General features: G+C 39.2%; 1 protein-coding gene across 2 annotated transcripts in view; it reads right to left on the reverse strand.

Moving 5' to 3' along the window:
- Nucleotides 1-14526, reverse strand: part of MAP3K19 (mitogen-activated protein kinase kinase kinase 19) — a 66129-nt gene that overhangs the window by 33992 nt on the left and 17611 nt on the right. For both annotated transcript variants that reach the window (XM_059166705.1, XM_059166704.1), the window contains exons 3-6: nucleotides 13209-13397; nucleotides 10733-10887; nucleotides 8709-8824; nucleotides 6107-6222 (exon numbers count right to left, since the gene is read on the reverse strand). In XM_059166705.1, the coding sequence (XP_059022688.1) occupies nucleotides 6107-6222; nucleotides 8709-8824; nucleotides 10733-10887; nucleotides 13209-13397 (576 nt within the window). The remainder of the gene's footprint in view (nucleotides 1-6106; nucleotides 6223-8708; nucleotides 8825-10732; nucleotides 10888-13208; nucleotides 13398-14526) is intronic.

The following is a 14526-nucleotide window of genomic DNA, read 5'->3' on the forward strand; positions in this document are numbered from 1 at the left end:
ATGTTTAGCAGAATCCCTCAGCTCTACACACACTAGATGCCAGTTGCCCCTCCACCCCAGTTGTGACATAAAAAATGTCTCCAAATGCAGTCAGATGCCCCCTGGCAGGAGGGCAAGATCGCCCCCCTGTGGAGAACCAGTGTATCAGAGCAACTCTGGTTTGGTTTTTGTTTTTTAACCTGCTTTAAAAAATTATAAATTCACGGGTGCCTGGGTGGCTCAGTGGTTTAAGCCACTGCCTTCGGCTCAGGTCATGATCTCAGGGTCCTCGGATCGAGCCCCACATAGGACTCTCTGCTCAGCAGGGAGCCTGCTTCCCTCTCTCTCTCTCTGCCTCCCTCTCCATCTACTTGTGATTTCTCTCTGTCAAATAAATAAATAAAATCTTTAAAAAAATTATAAATTCACAAAGGAAAATACTCAAATAGTATTAAATAAGCTGGGTTTTTATTTCTTTATTTTTTAAGGATTTTAAGTACATCCACTGTGGGACTTGAACTCACAATCCCAAGGTCAGGAGTCACATGCTCTACCGAGTCAGCCAGACACCCTTACACTGTTTTTTAATATTAAAAAAATAGTAAAAATAGTATTAAAATACACATTTCCATTCTACCTCATCCCATCCCATGCCCCAAAGGAGTCCTGATTTAACCATTTCTATACATATATTTTAAAATATTTTATTTTTTTAAGACTTTATTTGAGGGGCGCCTGGGTGGCTCAGTGGGTTAAGCCGCTGCCTTCGGCTCAGGTCATGATCTCAGGGTCCTCGGATCGAGCCCCGCATCGGACTCTCTGCTCAGCAGGGAGCCTGCTTCCTCCTCTCTCTGCCTGCCTCTCTGCCTGCTTGTGATCTCTCTCTGTCAAATAAATAAATAAAATCTTAAAAAAAAAAAAAGACTTTATTTGAGTGAGAGAGAGAGCACAAGCCGTGGGAGGAGCAGAGGGAGAGGGAGAAGCAGACTCCCTCCTGAGCAGGGAGCCCGATGTGGGGGTTGATTCAAGGACCATAACCTGAGCCAAAAGCAGATACTTAACCAACTGAGCCAGCCATGCGCCCCTAAAGATTTTGTTTTTAAGTAATCTCTACAACTGATGTGAGGCTCGAACTCACAGCTGGAGATCAAGAGTTGCATCCTCCACCAACTGAGCCAGCCAGCTGCCCCCAACCATCTCTATATTTTAATTTCAAATTAATTTCAATGTGTGTCCAACTTACATGTTTTTTAAAAAGTCAAATAATGGTAAAGACTTTTAAGTAAAGGTCATCAGTGTCCTTCCCCACCCTTTCCCTCTAAGGTAACCACTTCCAACCTTTTAATTGTTTCTTTTGATATTTTCTTCCATATCTCTAGCTGATACAATAGTCCTGCTATCTCCTGAGTCATCAAAATAAAATATTACCTACTGACTTTTTATTATGTAGACAGTATCATATTCTTATACCCCCATTTTTATTTCTGTTTTGTTTTACTCATTTTCTTATATTTTTTAATCCCTAAATCTTCCCAACCTCCAGTGATTTCTCCACTTGGTTAAATATAGGAGATAATATATTAGTTCCATTGCTTTCCTGGAAATCCCCATTATCCTGCTCTTCTCCCCTCCTCCACCCCAAATTATTTCAGCTCTTTGTTCCCTAGACTTGATACATGGCTGACACCTTGGAACTTGCCTTCTCCATAATACCAATGATTCTCTATCTCTTGTGTTAGAGTCCAGATCCCCTGCATCATGGTCCAATTTTCCTTCTTTATTTTTATCTATTCCCTTAATTTTTTTTAAAGATTTTTTTAAAGATTTTATTTATTTATTTGACAGACAGAGATCACAAGTAGGCAGAGAGACAGGCAGAGAGAGAGAGAGGAGGAAGCAGGCTTCCTGCAGAGCAGAGAGCCCGATGTGGGGCTCGATCCCAGCACCCTGAGATCATGACCCAAGCCGAAGGCAGAGGTTTTAACCCACTGAGCCACGCAGGTGGCCCAAAGATTTTTTTTTTTTTTTTTTTTTTTTAGGTAATCTCTACACGCAACATGGAGCTTGAGTTTACAAACCCAAATTCAAGAGCCAGCCAGCTGCCCCTCTATTCCCTTAATTTAATAGGGCACATAGTAGCTTCCTTAAAAGGTATTTGAGAAGTAAAATGCTTGAGTGTTAAGTATGTCTGAAAATTTTCTTTATTCAATTCTAATACTTGATTGATAGTTTGTCTGGATATAGAATCCGAGGCTGGGAAAAATTCTTTTCTCAGGTATTTGAAAGCATATGCCTCCCCTTGCCATTACCTTCAATTTAAGTGTGGCAAACATTCGGAAACGTGCATAGATCCGTAAATTTTTATAAACTGAACACATTTGTGTAACCAGGACCCAGATCAAGTAAAATAATTCTTAGATATAACATGAGAATTAAGACCCATAAAAAATAGATGAATTGATTTTCATCAAAATCAGAAACTTTTGGGGGCACCTGGGTGGCTCTGTTGTTAAGCGTCTGCCTTCAGCTCAGGTCATGATCCCAGGGTCCTGGGATTAAGCCCAGTGTCCAGCTCCCTGCTCAATGGGAAACCTGCTTCCCCCCTGCTTCTCCCTCTCCCACTCCCCCTGCCTGTGTTCCCTCTCTTGCTGTGTCTGTCACATAAATAAATAAAATCTTAAAATAAATAAATAAATACAAAAAAACTTCTGTTTGATGAAAGCCAAGTTACAGAGATGAAAATAACAATCCAGTTCTTCCTATTAACTAGTAGAAAATATTTGCAAATCACATATCCAAAATACATAAGGAATTCTCTAAACCCAACGGTAAGAAAACAAACCAATCAGAAAACTTTAAAAAGTCTGAACAATTTATGCTAATGGGGAATAGTAAACCCATGAAAAAATGTTCAACATCAGTCATTAGGGAAGTGCAAATTAAAACCACATTGAGAGACTACCATACATCTATTAAAATGGTTAAAATAAAAAATACTGATAGTGCTAAATGCTGGCCAGGGGACAGAAAAACTGGACGTCTCATTCATTGCTAGTGGGAATATAAAATGATAAAGGAGTGCCTGGGAGCTCAGTGTAATAAATCTCTGCCTTCGGCTCAGGTCATGATCTCAGCGTCCTGGGATCAAGCCCTGAATTGGGCTCTCTTCTCAGAGGAGAGCCTGCTTCCCCCTCTCTCTCTGCCTGCCTTTTGGACTATTTGTGATCTCTCTCTCTCTCTTTGTCAAATAAATAAATAAATAAATAAATAAACAAATAAATAAATAAATAAAATTATAGAGCCACCATGGAAAATTGACAGTTTTTTAAGAAGCTAGGGCACCTGGGTGGTTCAGTGGGTTAAGCCTCTGCCTTCAGCTCAGGTCATGATTCCAGGATCCTGGTATCCAGCCCTGCATCAGGCTTTCTGCTCAGCAGGGAGCCTGCTTCCCCCTCTCTCTCTCTGCCTGCCTCGCTGCCTACTTGTGATCTCTCTTTCTGTGTCAAATAAATAAATAAAATCTTAAAAATAAAAAAAGTTACACAGACATTTACCATATGACCCAGTAAATGGATTCTTGGACATGTATCCTAGAGAAATGAAATGTATATTTATACAGAAATCTATTCACAATTGCTCATAGTTGCTTTATATATAATAGCTCAAAACTGGAAACAACCTAAATGACTCAACAAGTGAATGGTTAAGTAAACTGTGAATATCTGTGCCATAGAATACAACTTAGCAGTGTAAAGAAAACTTAATAGGACTTGGGTCTATCTCAAGAGCATTATGCTGAGTAGAAAAAGCCAATCTGAAAAGTTTTTATGTATGGTAATTCCATTTATATGACATTCTCAAAATGACAAGATTATGGAGATGGAGAACAGATCAGTGGCTGCCAGGGGTTAGGGAAGGGAAGAGGGTATGGCTATGAAGTCACCCTTGTGGTGGCAGTTTCGAATTTTTGATTCTGGTGATTCAGAGGATGAACCGTCACAGAACCAGGGGTGCCTGGGTGATTCGGCTGGTTAGGTGACCTAGTCTTCGTTTTGTCTCCAGTCATGGTCTCGGGGTCATGGGATTAGCCCCCGTGGGGCTCCCCATTCAGCATGGGGACTCACTCTCTAAAACAAATAAATAAATAAATAAAATCTTAGGAAAAAAAAAGAAATGTCACAGAATTGTATACTCAGACACACAAAACCAGACAAAGAAAGAAAAAAGAATGTATGTAAATTCTAGTGAAATCCAAGCACGGTCTGTAGTTTAGCTAATTGTAATGCATCGATGTCAACTTCCCAGTTTTGACAATCTGCTATAGTTATGATAATAGTTCCCATTGGGGGACGCTGGTGAAGTTTACACAGGATGTCTTTGTACTATTTTTGTAATTCCGATAAATCTATAATTATTTCAAAACAAGAAAGTTTGGTTTGTTTCTTTTTTTTTTTTTTTTTTAAGATTTTATTTATTCATTTGAGAGAGAATAAGTCGGGGGGAAGGGCAGAGGAAGAGGGAGAAGCAGACTCCCCGCTAAGCAGGGAGCCCTACATGGGGCTCAATCCCAGGACCCTGGGATCATGGACTGAAATGTAGGCAGAAACTTTACTGAGCAGAAACTGAGCACCCAGGCGCCCCAAGAAATTTTTTCAAATTAAATTTTTGGTTTTTGTTTCCTTTGTTGTTTTGGGATGATTTTTCAAAGGAGAAAGGGACTGAAAGGTCTTTACTCCACCATCTCCAAAAGTCCTTATTGTTGTTTATAAATATTATACTCCATACCTCATTAACTTTTTTTTTTAAATAAAGATTTTATCTATTTATTTGACAGAGAGAGAGAGAGCTCAAGCAGGGGGAGCAGCAGGGGTAGAAGGGAAGCAGGCTCCCTGATGAGCAGGGAACAGGACACTGGGCTCCATCTCAGGACCCTGGGATCATGACCTGAGCTAAAAGCAGAGGCTTAACCAACTGAGCCACCCAGACATCCCCCTCATCAACTTTTAAAAATAAACAATTTGTGGCCATATTTTTTCCTACCAATAAAATATAGGGTAGCAATATTTTTAACTGTCTGGGCTATGTTAATTTTCATAAAAACTGAAAAGGTACAAATGAGTACACAGTGCAAAGTTTGTCTCCAATTCTCTCCCTGTAGGCAACAACTGTTACCAGTTTATTGTATATATGGTGTATCAGTCCACAGTTTTCTATGGATTACACTGTTTGTTACTAGTACTGTTACTGAACTGTGAGGGACTTTTTGTGGAGTCATTCATCATAGCAGGGGATTTTTGGGGTGTGGTGGTGACTGTGGCCAAGAAGAAGCACCTTCTTTGTGGTACCCTCTGATGGATTTGACATGATCAGATTAATGGTCTTCTCTTTTTCCACATTTACACACATAAACATAAGCTATATTTTATTATTTAATATGGGTCCAAAATTCTGTGGTATTAGGTATACACACACACACACAATGCACAAGACTCCAAGCTGACTAGCTAATTAGTGGTCTGAGATTAAACCTGTGGAACACTGTCTTACTTTTTTAAAAATTTATGTATTTATGTATTTATTTATTTGACAGAGTGAGATTTATTTATTTGACAGAGAGAGATTAGGCAGAGAGGCAGGCAGAGAGAGAGAGGAGGAAGCAGGCCCTCTGCTGAGCCTGATGCAGGGCTGGATCCTAGGATCCTAGGATTGTGACCAGAGCCGAAAGCAGAGGCTTTAACCCACTGAGCCACCCAGGCGCCCCGGAAACACTGTCTTATTAAATGTGCTTTCAATTACTTTGTGATTACATTAAAAATATAATTGTAATGTGCGATTGTTACAAAATATTCAAGCAATACAAATGAAGTTGTCGATGGAGTAGGTTATTCATTTTTTGTTAGTTTTTTTTTTTTTAAAGACTTTATTTATTTATTTGACAGAGAGAAATCACAAGTAGATGGAGAGGCAGGCAGAGAGAGAGGAGGAAACAGGCTCCCTGCTGAGCAGAGAGCCCGATGTGGGACTCAATCCCAGGACTCTGAGATCATGACCTGAGCCAAAGGCAGTGGCCTAACCCACTGAGCCACCCAGGCACCCTGTTAGTTTCTTTAAAGAAAAAACATCTTACCTCGCTGCTGCTGATGCTTTGCAAGATTATATTTCGGTTTGTAGTAACTGTCATTGTACTGGGTGGAGAAGAGTTTGTATCATGAGAAATGTCAAGCAATGATTCAGCATGTCTTTCTGCCAAAAGAAACAGGAAAATTTGTTTTGATAAGACTCATCTCTCTCAATTTCATAGGAAGATCTAGCTCTTGGTTCTAAAACCAGTTCCATTTGTCAAAGATTTTCCTAAAATCATGATCTGGGATCCTGATGAGGCTTCAGGCAATAATTATCATAGGAAAGGGTGTGAGGACAAGAGTCCACAGACTGGATGGGTTTTTGTTTGCTTAAAAAACAAAAGTTAGGCACAGTGAAACCTAAGTGAAACCCCTAGTAATGGGCTGGAAATTATATCTGTTCTGTAGTTGCTAAGACCAGGCACATTTTCTGTCTAACACTTGAAGCCAGATTCAATTGGCAGAGTTCTGAACACCGAACGGTGAACTCCCAGGTCGTTACTGAGGGACTGTGGTCTCCTATGCAGCCCTCCTGCTATCATGACTTTTTCAAATAAGGGCAGGCTCTTTGATAAAAACCTCTTCCTCTTCCAAGATCTCTTCCAGTTATTTTGTAACTGATACAAAATTGCACAAGGTTTATCTCTACTCGGACCCTCCATATTTTCCTTCCTTACTCCGTGCAGTCTTCTGCCTCTATCCTATCACTGAAACTTCACACTTCCTTACCACATCTGCTTTGCAACCTCTTTTCCAAGTTGGTATTTTCCTACACCTTGCTTCTTGCAACTCTCCCCAGTTCCTTCTTCTCTGTCTCACTGCCCTTGGGTCCCTAAGTGCACACCACTCCCTAACTGTGGGAATCCCTGCTCGGCTCAGCCCTTTGCAATCCTCCAGTGATCTTACCTGCTCGCAGATCCTCACAATTCCCTTTTTGTAGTGAACTCCCAAATACCAACTCATCCCCTCCCACGACCCTGTCCTACAGAACATTGCTACTTGAAAGGCAAGGTTCCATCACACACAGTGCTTTAGAACTCATTACCTTCAATATCCTCACCAAATAAGAGTGGTCTTCTCTTTTGTTGATTGTCTTTCCATCCCCCACCCCCCCTTCCCTGGGCTGAAACTTTGGAATCAAATTGAACTCTCCTGACTTTTGTCTCATCACTAAATGCTCACATCACTAAATGCTGTGAATTTTTCTTCCACAATAGCTCTTAGGGTCACTGCACCCAGCTCCTGGCAGGCGCAGTCCCACACCAAACCCAGGACTCTTCTCTGACCATTGTCACCACACACACACTTCTGTACTCTCTTAATAGAGCTCCCTGCTATGAATCTCTTCCTTCGAGTCCATTCTACACAATAACAACAGCTTAATTTTCCGAAAACATGGCTTTCATCACTCACTGGCTTAAACTTCTTTAGCAACTCTATTTTATTGAAAAAAATCTGCATTCAATCGATCTTCAATGGACCCAGTTTCTTTTGGTATCTAATATTACTATGTATTCCTGCTCCCCAACAGGAACTTCCTAGTGTCTTGTTTGCCCCTGGTATAAGTGAGGCTCACTTACACCATGATGCCTCTGCTCTACAAAATCAGATCCCATCGCTTTTCAAGGACCAGGTTGTGTTTCACTTCTATGGTGAAACCTTACTTGGAACGGCCTTGTTCCCAGCCCAGAAGCTTCAGTCAGACAAGAAAGTCAAGCAGCTTTTACAAGGTCACATGTTACTCAATGAAACTTCTTTCATTCTACTTTTTTCTCTGTGACTATTTCTATTTCTTTGTTCAGACTCTCTCTCCCTACTTGTATCAAACCTTGTCTCTTTTTCTCTTCCTTCCAAATCTTTTTTTAAGGATTTATTTATTTATTTTGAGAGAGAGATAGAATGCAAACAAGCAGGGGAAAAGGGGAGAAAATCTTTCAAGCAGACTTCCCACCAAGCTAGGATGCCGAGGTGGGGTTCGATCCCACAGCCCATGAGATCAGGACCTGAGTAGAAACCAAAATTTGGATGCCCAACTGACTGAACTACCCAGGTGTCCCTCTCTTCCTTCCAAATCTTATCTAGCATTTAAGGACCATAGTATGTCCCTTCTCCTCTTTTAAGCTCATGAAAACCTCTTTCTCTCCTGACTTACATGATGTGTCCCTGACCAAACTAAATACTTTCAGGAGTTTGGGCTATGTCTTAGATTTCTTTGCATCCCCCAGAATACTTAGTCATGGGCCTTGTATATAGTCACTGCTCAATAAATTGCTGCTGCCTTGATATCTTTATTTATTTATTTTTTTAATATCTTTATTTTTTTTTAAAGATTTTATTTATTTATTTGAGAGAGAGAGAGGGCATGAGAGGGGGGAGGGTCAGAGGGAGAAGCAGACTCCCTGCTGACCAGGGAGCCCAATAGGGGCCTCCATCCCAGGACTCCAGGATCATGACCTGAGCAGAAGGTAGTTGCTTAACCACCTGAGCCATCCAGGTGCCCTGCTTTGATATCTTTAAATGAATCCATCAAATACACATTGAAAAAGAAAGATTTCTAATAAGGCTTTTCAATAAGGGGAATTTTGAAAGTGAAATAGAAGTACTTACCTGGTTTTGGCATAGAATTCATTAGAATGTCCAATAATTGTTGTTTCCTAAAACTTTGTATTTGTGACACATAATGTATTGCTGATTTTCCACTAAAATCACAGAGTTTAGGATCTCTAGGAAGAATAAAATCACATCAAAGATAATTCAGTTAAATCTATTGAGGAAAGAACCAATATAAGAGGAAAAACATTGACCTCGAATAAATAAGAGCAATCATGTAGTTTGGAGCTGACAACAATAACTTCAAAATGTAAGAGAGAGTGACATTTTTAAGTAAAAAGATTATGTTGGATATCTTATTTCTACTCCCAACCTAAAAAATTCCAATATTTGTAGAAAATGTCCAACTTTGGGCAAAAAAATTCATAATTCTTTAATGATGAGTAAATTAAGTGAAGATTGAAACAAACATCCTGATAAACTATTGTCTTATCATTCCAAATAGATGACTTGATTGCTTTTTTCCTTTTCAATGATTTAGCTAACTGCTTACTTTCTTCATAGTTCTTTTTTTTCTAATGCTAACAGCTAGCTTTTACCATTCAAAATAGTAGAATGGCATAGAATTAAGTTGATATGTTTATTTCACAGGCTCTCGTTGAGTGGATCGGATCTTGGTCATAAAATCCCTCTGCATGATCTTTTCATTTCTCTTTGCCTTGCTCTGTGATTATTAAGCCCACTGACTGATCTTAGCACTCCTTCAAAAGCACAAACATCCTCTCTGTGTCATACTGAATCCTAGGATTAGACATCAGCTCAGAGAGATCCAGAAGGTAAATGATGAGAGCCCTGTTGACAGATTAGGGAGAGGGAAACAATGATTATACTTGCTTTGCTAGTCACAGTCTGGGAAAAGGAACACATCAGTCGTGGTCTCCAATGTAACAGCTTTGAATCTGAATCTCCTTATTGCTACGGGACAGGATTTTTTGTTTTTGTTTTTGTTTTTTCACAGGACAGGTTAATGTTTTATCATCTGCAACAATTAATCTCTTACAGCTTTTTCTATATTGAAGGTCATGATTCAAAAAAATAGCATAGGACCCAGAATCAGGGGACAGCACTGCCTTGATATGTGGCCATAAGTCATTTAACTCATTGGGACTTGAGTTTGCTCATTTGCCTTGATTAGTGTTTCTCAATGTGGTGTTTTTTGATTTCCTGTATTCTGGACCCCACTCCAGGCCTACTGAACACCATCTTCAGAGTCGTGTCCGGTACTCTCCATGTTAAACAATCTCAGTGGTTTCTGAACACTAAAGTCCAGGGTAGCTTCAAACTTCCGTCTTCATCCTATTATACTAACTGATCCTTTTACAATAGCTAATGTTCTTAACTCTACTTTTGTTCTTGAAACTCCCTTTCCTCTTTTATTCCTAAAACAAAATTCATACGAAGTACTGAATTTGATGACAAGATATCTAGTTGTTAGGAAACTACAATTCTAACATGAAAAACTGTTTTTTAATCCTGTGATTAAAAAAAAAAAAAAAAAAGCTAATTGTTTACTTTCCCTCCTCCTAAAGAGCATTTTGGCATTTAGCGATTTTTAGATAACTGGAAATCAAAATTGCTTTTGATAACTGACAATGCTTTCTGAAATAATTAGTAACATTTTGGGGGTAGGGAGCTGCCTACTCAAGAAGTATCTGACACTCTCATAACTACCATAAGATTATTTAAATAAATGGTCAACATCATAAGAATAATAGATAGCAACATCTAACATCTATATATCACTTTGCAACTGCTAAGTCCCTTTTATGACCATATATGTGCATTCAATTCAATATAAATTTTTTTAAGATTTTATTTTTAAGCAATCTCTACACCCAACATGGGACTTGAACTTACAACTCCGAGATAAAGAATCACAGTCTACCTACTGAGCCAGCCAGGTTCTCCAACATGTAGAATTTTAAAAAGCAGTCTATATGTTCAGATTTACAAGTGACTTCTGAAAATAACAGTGACACAAGACGCCCTTCCACTGATGCTGACTGACCACTCATACTCACGCATGATGCTGGAGGAGCTCAGAGAGAACCTCCACAGGTCTGTAGGCTGTTGACATATCAAGACTCTCGAACAGATCCACATCCCTCACAGCCAGCATCAGAGGGGTCAAGCCATGTTGGTTTGGGAAATTTATATCCAGGAGCTCTTCAGATGCCTTTAAAAACAAGAAGTTTTATTTCTGTTTTGTTTTTAGTGTGTGTCTACTTATACCAATCTTTGCATTTTTCTTGTTTAGCCAAATTTTCATTTTCACTTCAATACATTCTTTCTCAGCATCTATATTGATGAGGAGCTGATGAAATTACACAGGCCTGAGAGCCAGACAGAATTGGGTTTGAATTTTACTTCCTTAAACTCATTCTTTAACTTTCTTGACAGGATTATATGAAGAACACTTGATAAAATCACCCTAATAAAATAAGGGACATCCAGTTAAGCAATGAATCATTTTCATGGGGGACATAATCATATTAAAAGATTTATTTGGAAAATATTTGTTTGGTATTTATCTGAAATTCAAATTTAATTGAAAGTCTTGTATTTTTTGTTTGCAAAATCCGGCAGTCCTACTCTCTGACCTTCAGAATCCTCAGCTGTCAGTAGGAAAAATGTCTTTTCTATGGAGTTGTTTTTGTTCGTTTGTTTTTTAAAATTTTGCTTATTTGAGAGAGTGAGCAAGAGAGAGAGAGCATGAGCCGAGCCAAGGGACAGGCAGAGGGAGAAGAAAGGCAGACTCCCTGCCTCTGTGAGGTTGTTTTGATGGTTAGAGACAGCATATGAAAAGCACTGAGTAGAGTTTTGACATGTGCTCAATAAACATTTGTGGAATGAATGAATGATCCACAATAAGAATGTAGCTCACTTAACCGTCTATGTACAGTCAAATGGAGGTGGGTATATAGGTGATATTTGTTGTTTTAATGAAAATGGAACTTAATTTGGATAATTCACCACTGAAAAACCACTGTAAGGCCAAAGTATCCAAATTGCTTATTTTATAGACCAAAGCAATTCACTAATTTCCACTCTATTTCACTTTATGCCATATCAACGTTTCTACCTCACTTTCTCTAGGGACAAACTAGAGATAATGATATTACCTCAGAGGGGTGCTGTGGGAATTAATTAGTTAATATTTTTTTCAGTCTCTGAAAAGAAGCTACCTCTTATATCAATGTTTATTCTTAGTTAGAACCAGCATGAAAGGTTTGAGCTGAGAATAGTCTTACAATAGCACTTTAATTCAGCATCTGCTTATTAAGTTCTGGATTCAGTTATAGGCACCAGTTTCTTAAAAAGTGGCTGCTAATATTTACGGTGAAAAAATGTGGTTATGAAAACATATTGTATTATAACAACTATTACAAATACCATTGAAATAAAATTATTGTCTTTCAAAAGTGTTCTAAACTTCAGTTATGACATATGGCAATTTTAGACTATGGTTTAATACAACAAAAGAATTTAAAGAGTCCTTTGGATTTTGTTGTAGATTTCCTTGAACTCTAGGCGACAGAATTCTGTTCACTTTCTCTTTATCTGTTTGTATCTCTACCATAAGGGACTGGAAGAAACTGTTTCCTAGCAGCAATTGATTTTCTTTCAGTTGGAAGGTCATGTGATCTAAAAGTGTCTCTGAAGGTAAATACCAAGAATAGACAGTTGCCGGTCACCAATAATTAAAGTCCCTGGTTATGCATATGGTTTCGTAAGTTACTTTGGGAAAGCGTGTCTGTGGCTAGAAGATCTAAACAAGAAGATCAATATCCAGAGAAGGAAGCACTTAAAAAACACACCCTCTTAACTCCTCTAGTTACAACTAAATATTATGCAAAGCAGAGGCTCTCTGATTCCCTTTTCAGGATAAAGATAATAAGTGCAGCTGGTCCAAAGGGATCTAAACACCAATTGCACAAATGGCAATGATGTCAAGGGAGCTCCTCTGAGCAAGTTGACAGCCGTTCTCTAGGGACATCCTGAGAGCATATCATTTCCCGTGGGTGCTGCGTGACTTCTAACATCCAGCTGGAGGAAGGTGGAAACAGGCTGCTGCTGTGTTCTCTTATTACCCTGTTTTCCACCCGACTATCCTCTTCGATCCTGTTTCTTTCCCCTATATTCTTCCTGAAGCTTTCTGGGACTGCATTTGAAAATAACTTATTTTTCTTTAAAAGGAGTCCTATACGCCTGGGTGGCTCAGTTGGTTAAGCGGCTGCCTTCGGCTCAGGTCATGATCCCAGCGTCCTGGGATCGAGTCCCACATCGGGCTCCTTGCTCCGCAGGGAGCCTGCTTCTCCCTCTGACTCTGCCTGCCACTCTGTCTGCCTGTGCTCTCCCCTCTCTCTCTCTGACAAATAAATAAATAAAATCTTTAAAAAAAAAAAAAAAAGAAAAGAAAAAAGGAGTCCTATATAGTCTAGGCTTTTCTTACCATTTACCCACCCAAAGGCAGAAGCAAACATCAATTTAACTGACCAGCAAGTGCTGAAGTTGTTCAAGATCACCTTGCCATGAACTTTGTAGAAGTTGCATTTGGGGAGCCTGGATTCCACTGATGGCCAAGAGTAGTCTTCGCACATTGCAATTAGCCACGTGAACTGCAGTTTGATTGCTATAATTACAAAGGGTGATATCTGCTCCCTTTTCCAGAAGAAATTCAACAACCTGTAACATCACAACATTCAATTCAACAACCTGCAACATCACAACATTCTTATTTACATTTTTGAATGCAAACAGTATCTTCAGGGTTTCTTGGAAAACTTAGACATGGCTTTGATTCATGATGGACGAAGGGAGAATAAGAGGGGCATAAAAATGAAGAATTGATTTGAATGCCGATGGCTGCTATTTGCCTTTTATAAATTAGGAAAACAAAAATCTCCATGACACGGATGGTTTGGGGATACTATTCTTTTCTTTTTTAAGGTTTTATTTTTAAGTAATCTCTATACCCAACACAGGGCTTGAACTCACAACCCTGAGATCAAGAGTCACATGCTTGTGGTGTCCGAGTCCTTCAGTTGGTTAAGCATCTAACTTTGGTTTAGGCCATCTAACTTTGGCTTAGGCCAGTTCTCAGGGTCCTGGAACTGAGCACTGCATTGGGCTCCATGCTCAGCCTGGAGTCTGCCTCCCCCACCAAATAAATAAAATCTTAAAAAAAAAAAAAGAAAGTCACATGCCTAACCACCCAGGCACTCCTTGGAGATACTATTCTTTTCTTAAAATTAGAAGTTTGTGAATATATTATGTTAAACCCACATAAAGCATCAAAGTCCTATTAGTATGATCTGTAATTTAATATGCAAAACCTGGGGCTCCTAGGTGGCTCAGTCAATTAAATGTCTGCCTTTGGCTCAGGTCATGATCTTAGCATCCTGGGATGAAGCCCTGCGATGGGCTCCCTGGTCAGCAGGTAGTCTGCTTCTCCCTCCCCTTGCTCTTGCACTCTCTCTCAAATAAATAAAATCTTCTAGAAAAAAATAAAATATAAACCCCAAACTTAGACAAACATTCTCGAAAGTTGCCAGTATTTCCATAAGTATTTCTAGGAAGCAAATAAATCCTATTCAAAATGTTGATGCATAATTTATTCAACAAATGGGATTGAGTGATTAGCATGAGTCAAGAACTGTCCTTGGTGCTGAGGCTCCAACAGTGAACAAGACAGGGACCAGCCTTTAAGGCATTTACAAACTAATGAGGAACAGAGACAGATAAAAAAGCAATTGTGACATAGTGTGAGAAGTAGAGTGATAGGGTAAATATAGAAGAGTGAAGGTGTCACTTA

Source organism: Mustela lutreola, chromosome 3 (genome assembly GCF_030435805.1).
Source record: "Mustela lutreola isolate mMusLut2 chromosome 3, mMusLut2.pri, whole genome shotgun sequence".
NCBI lineage: Eukaryota > Metazoa > Chordata > Mammalia > Carnivora > Mustelidae > Mustela > Mustela lutreola.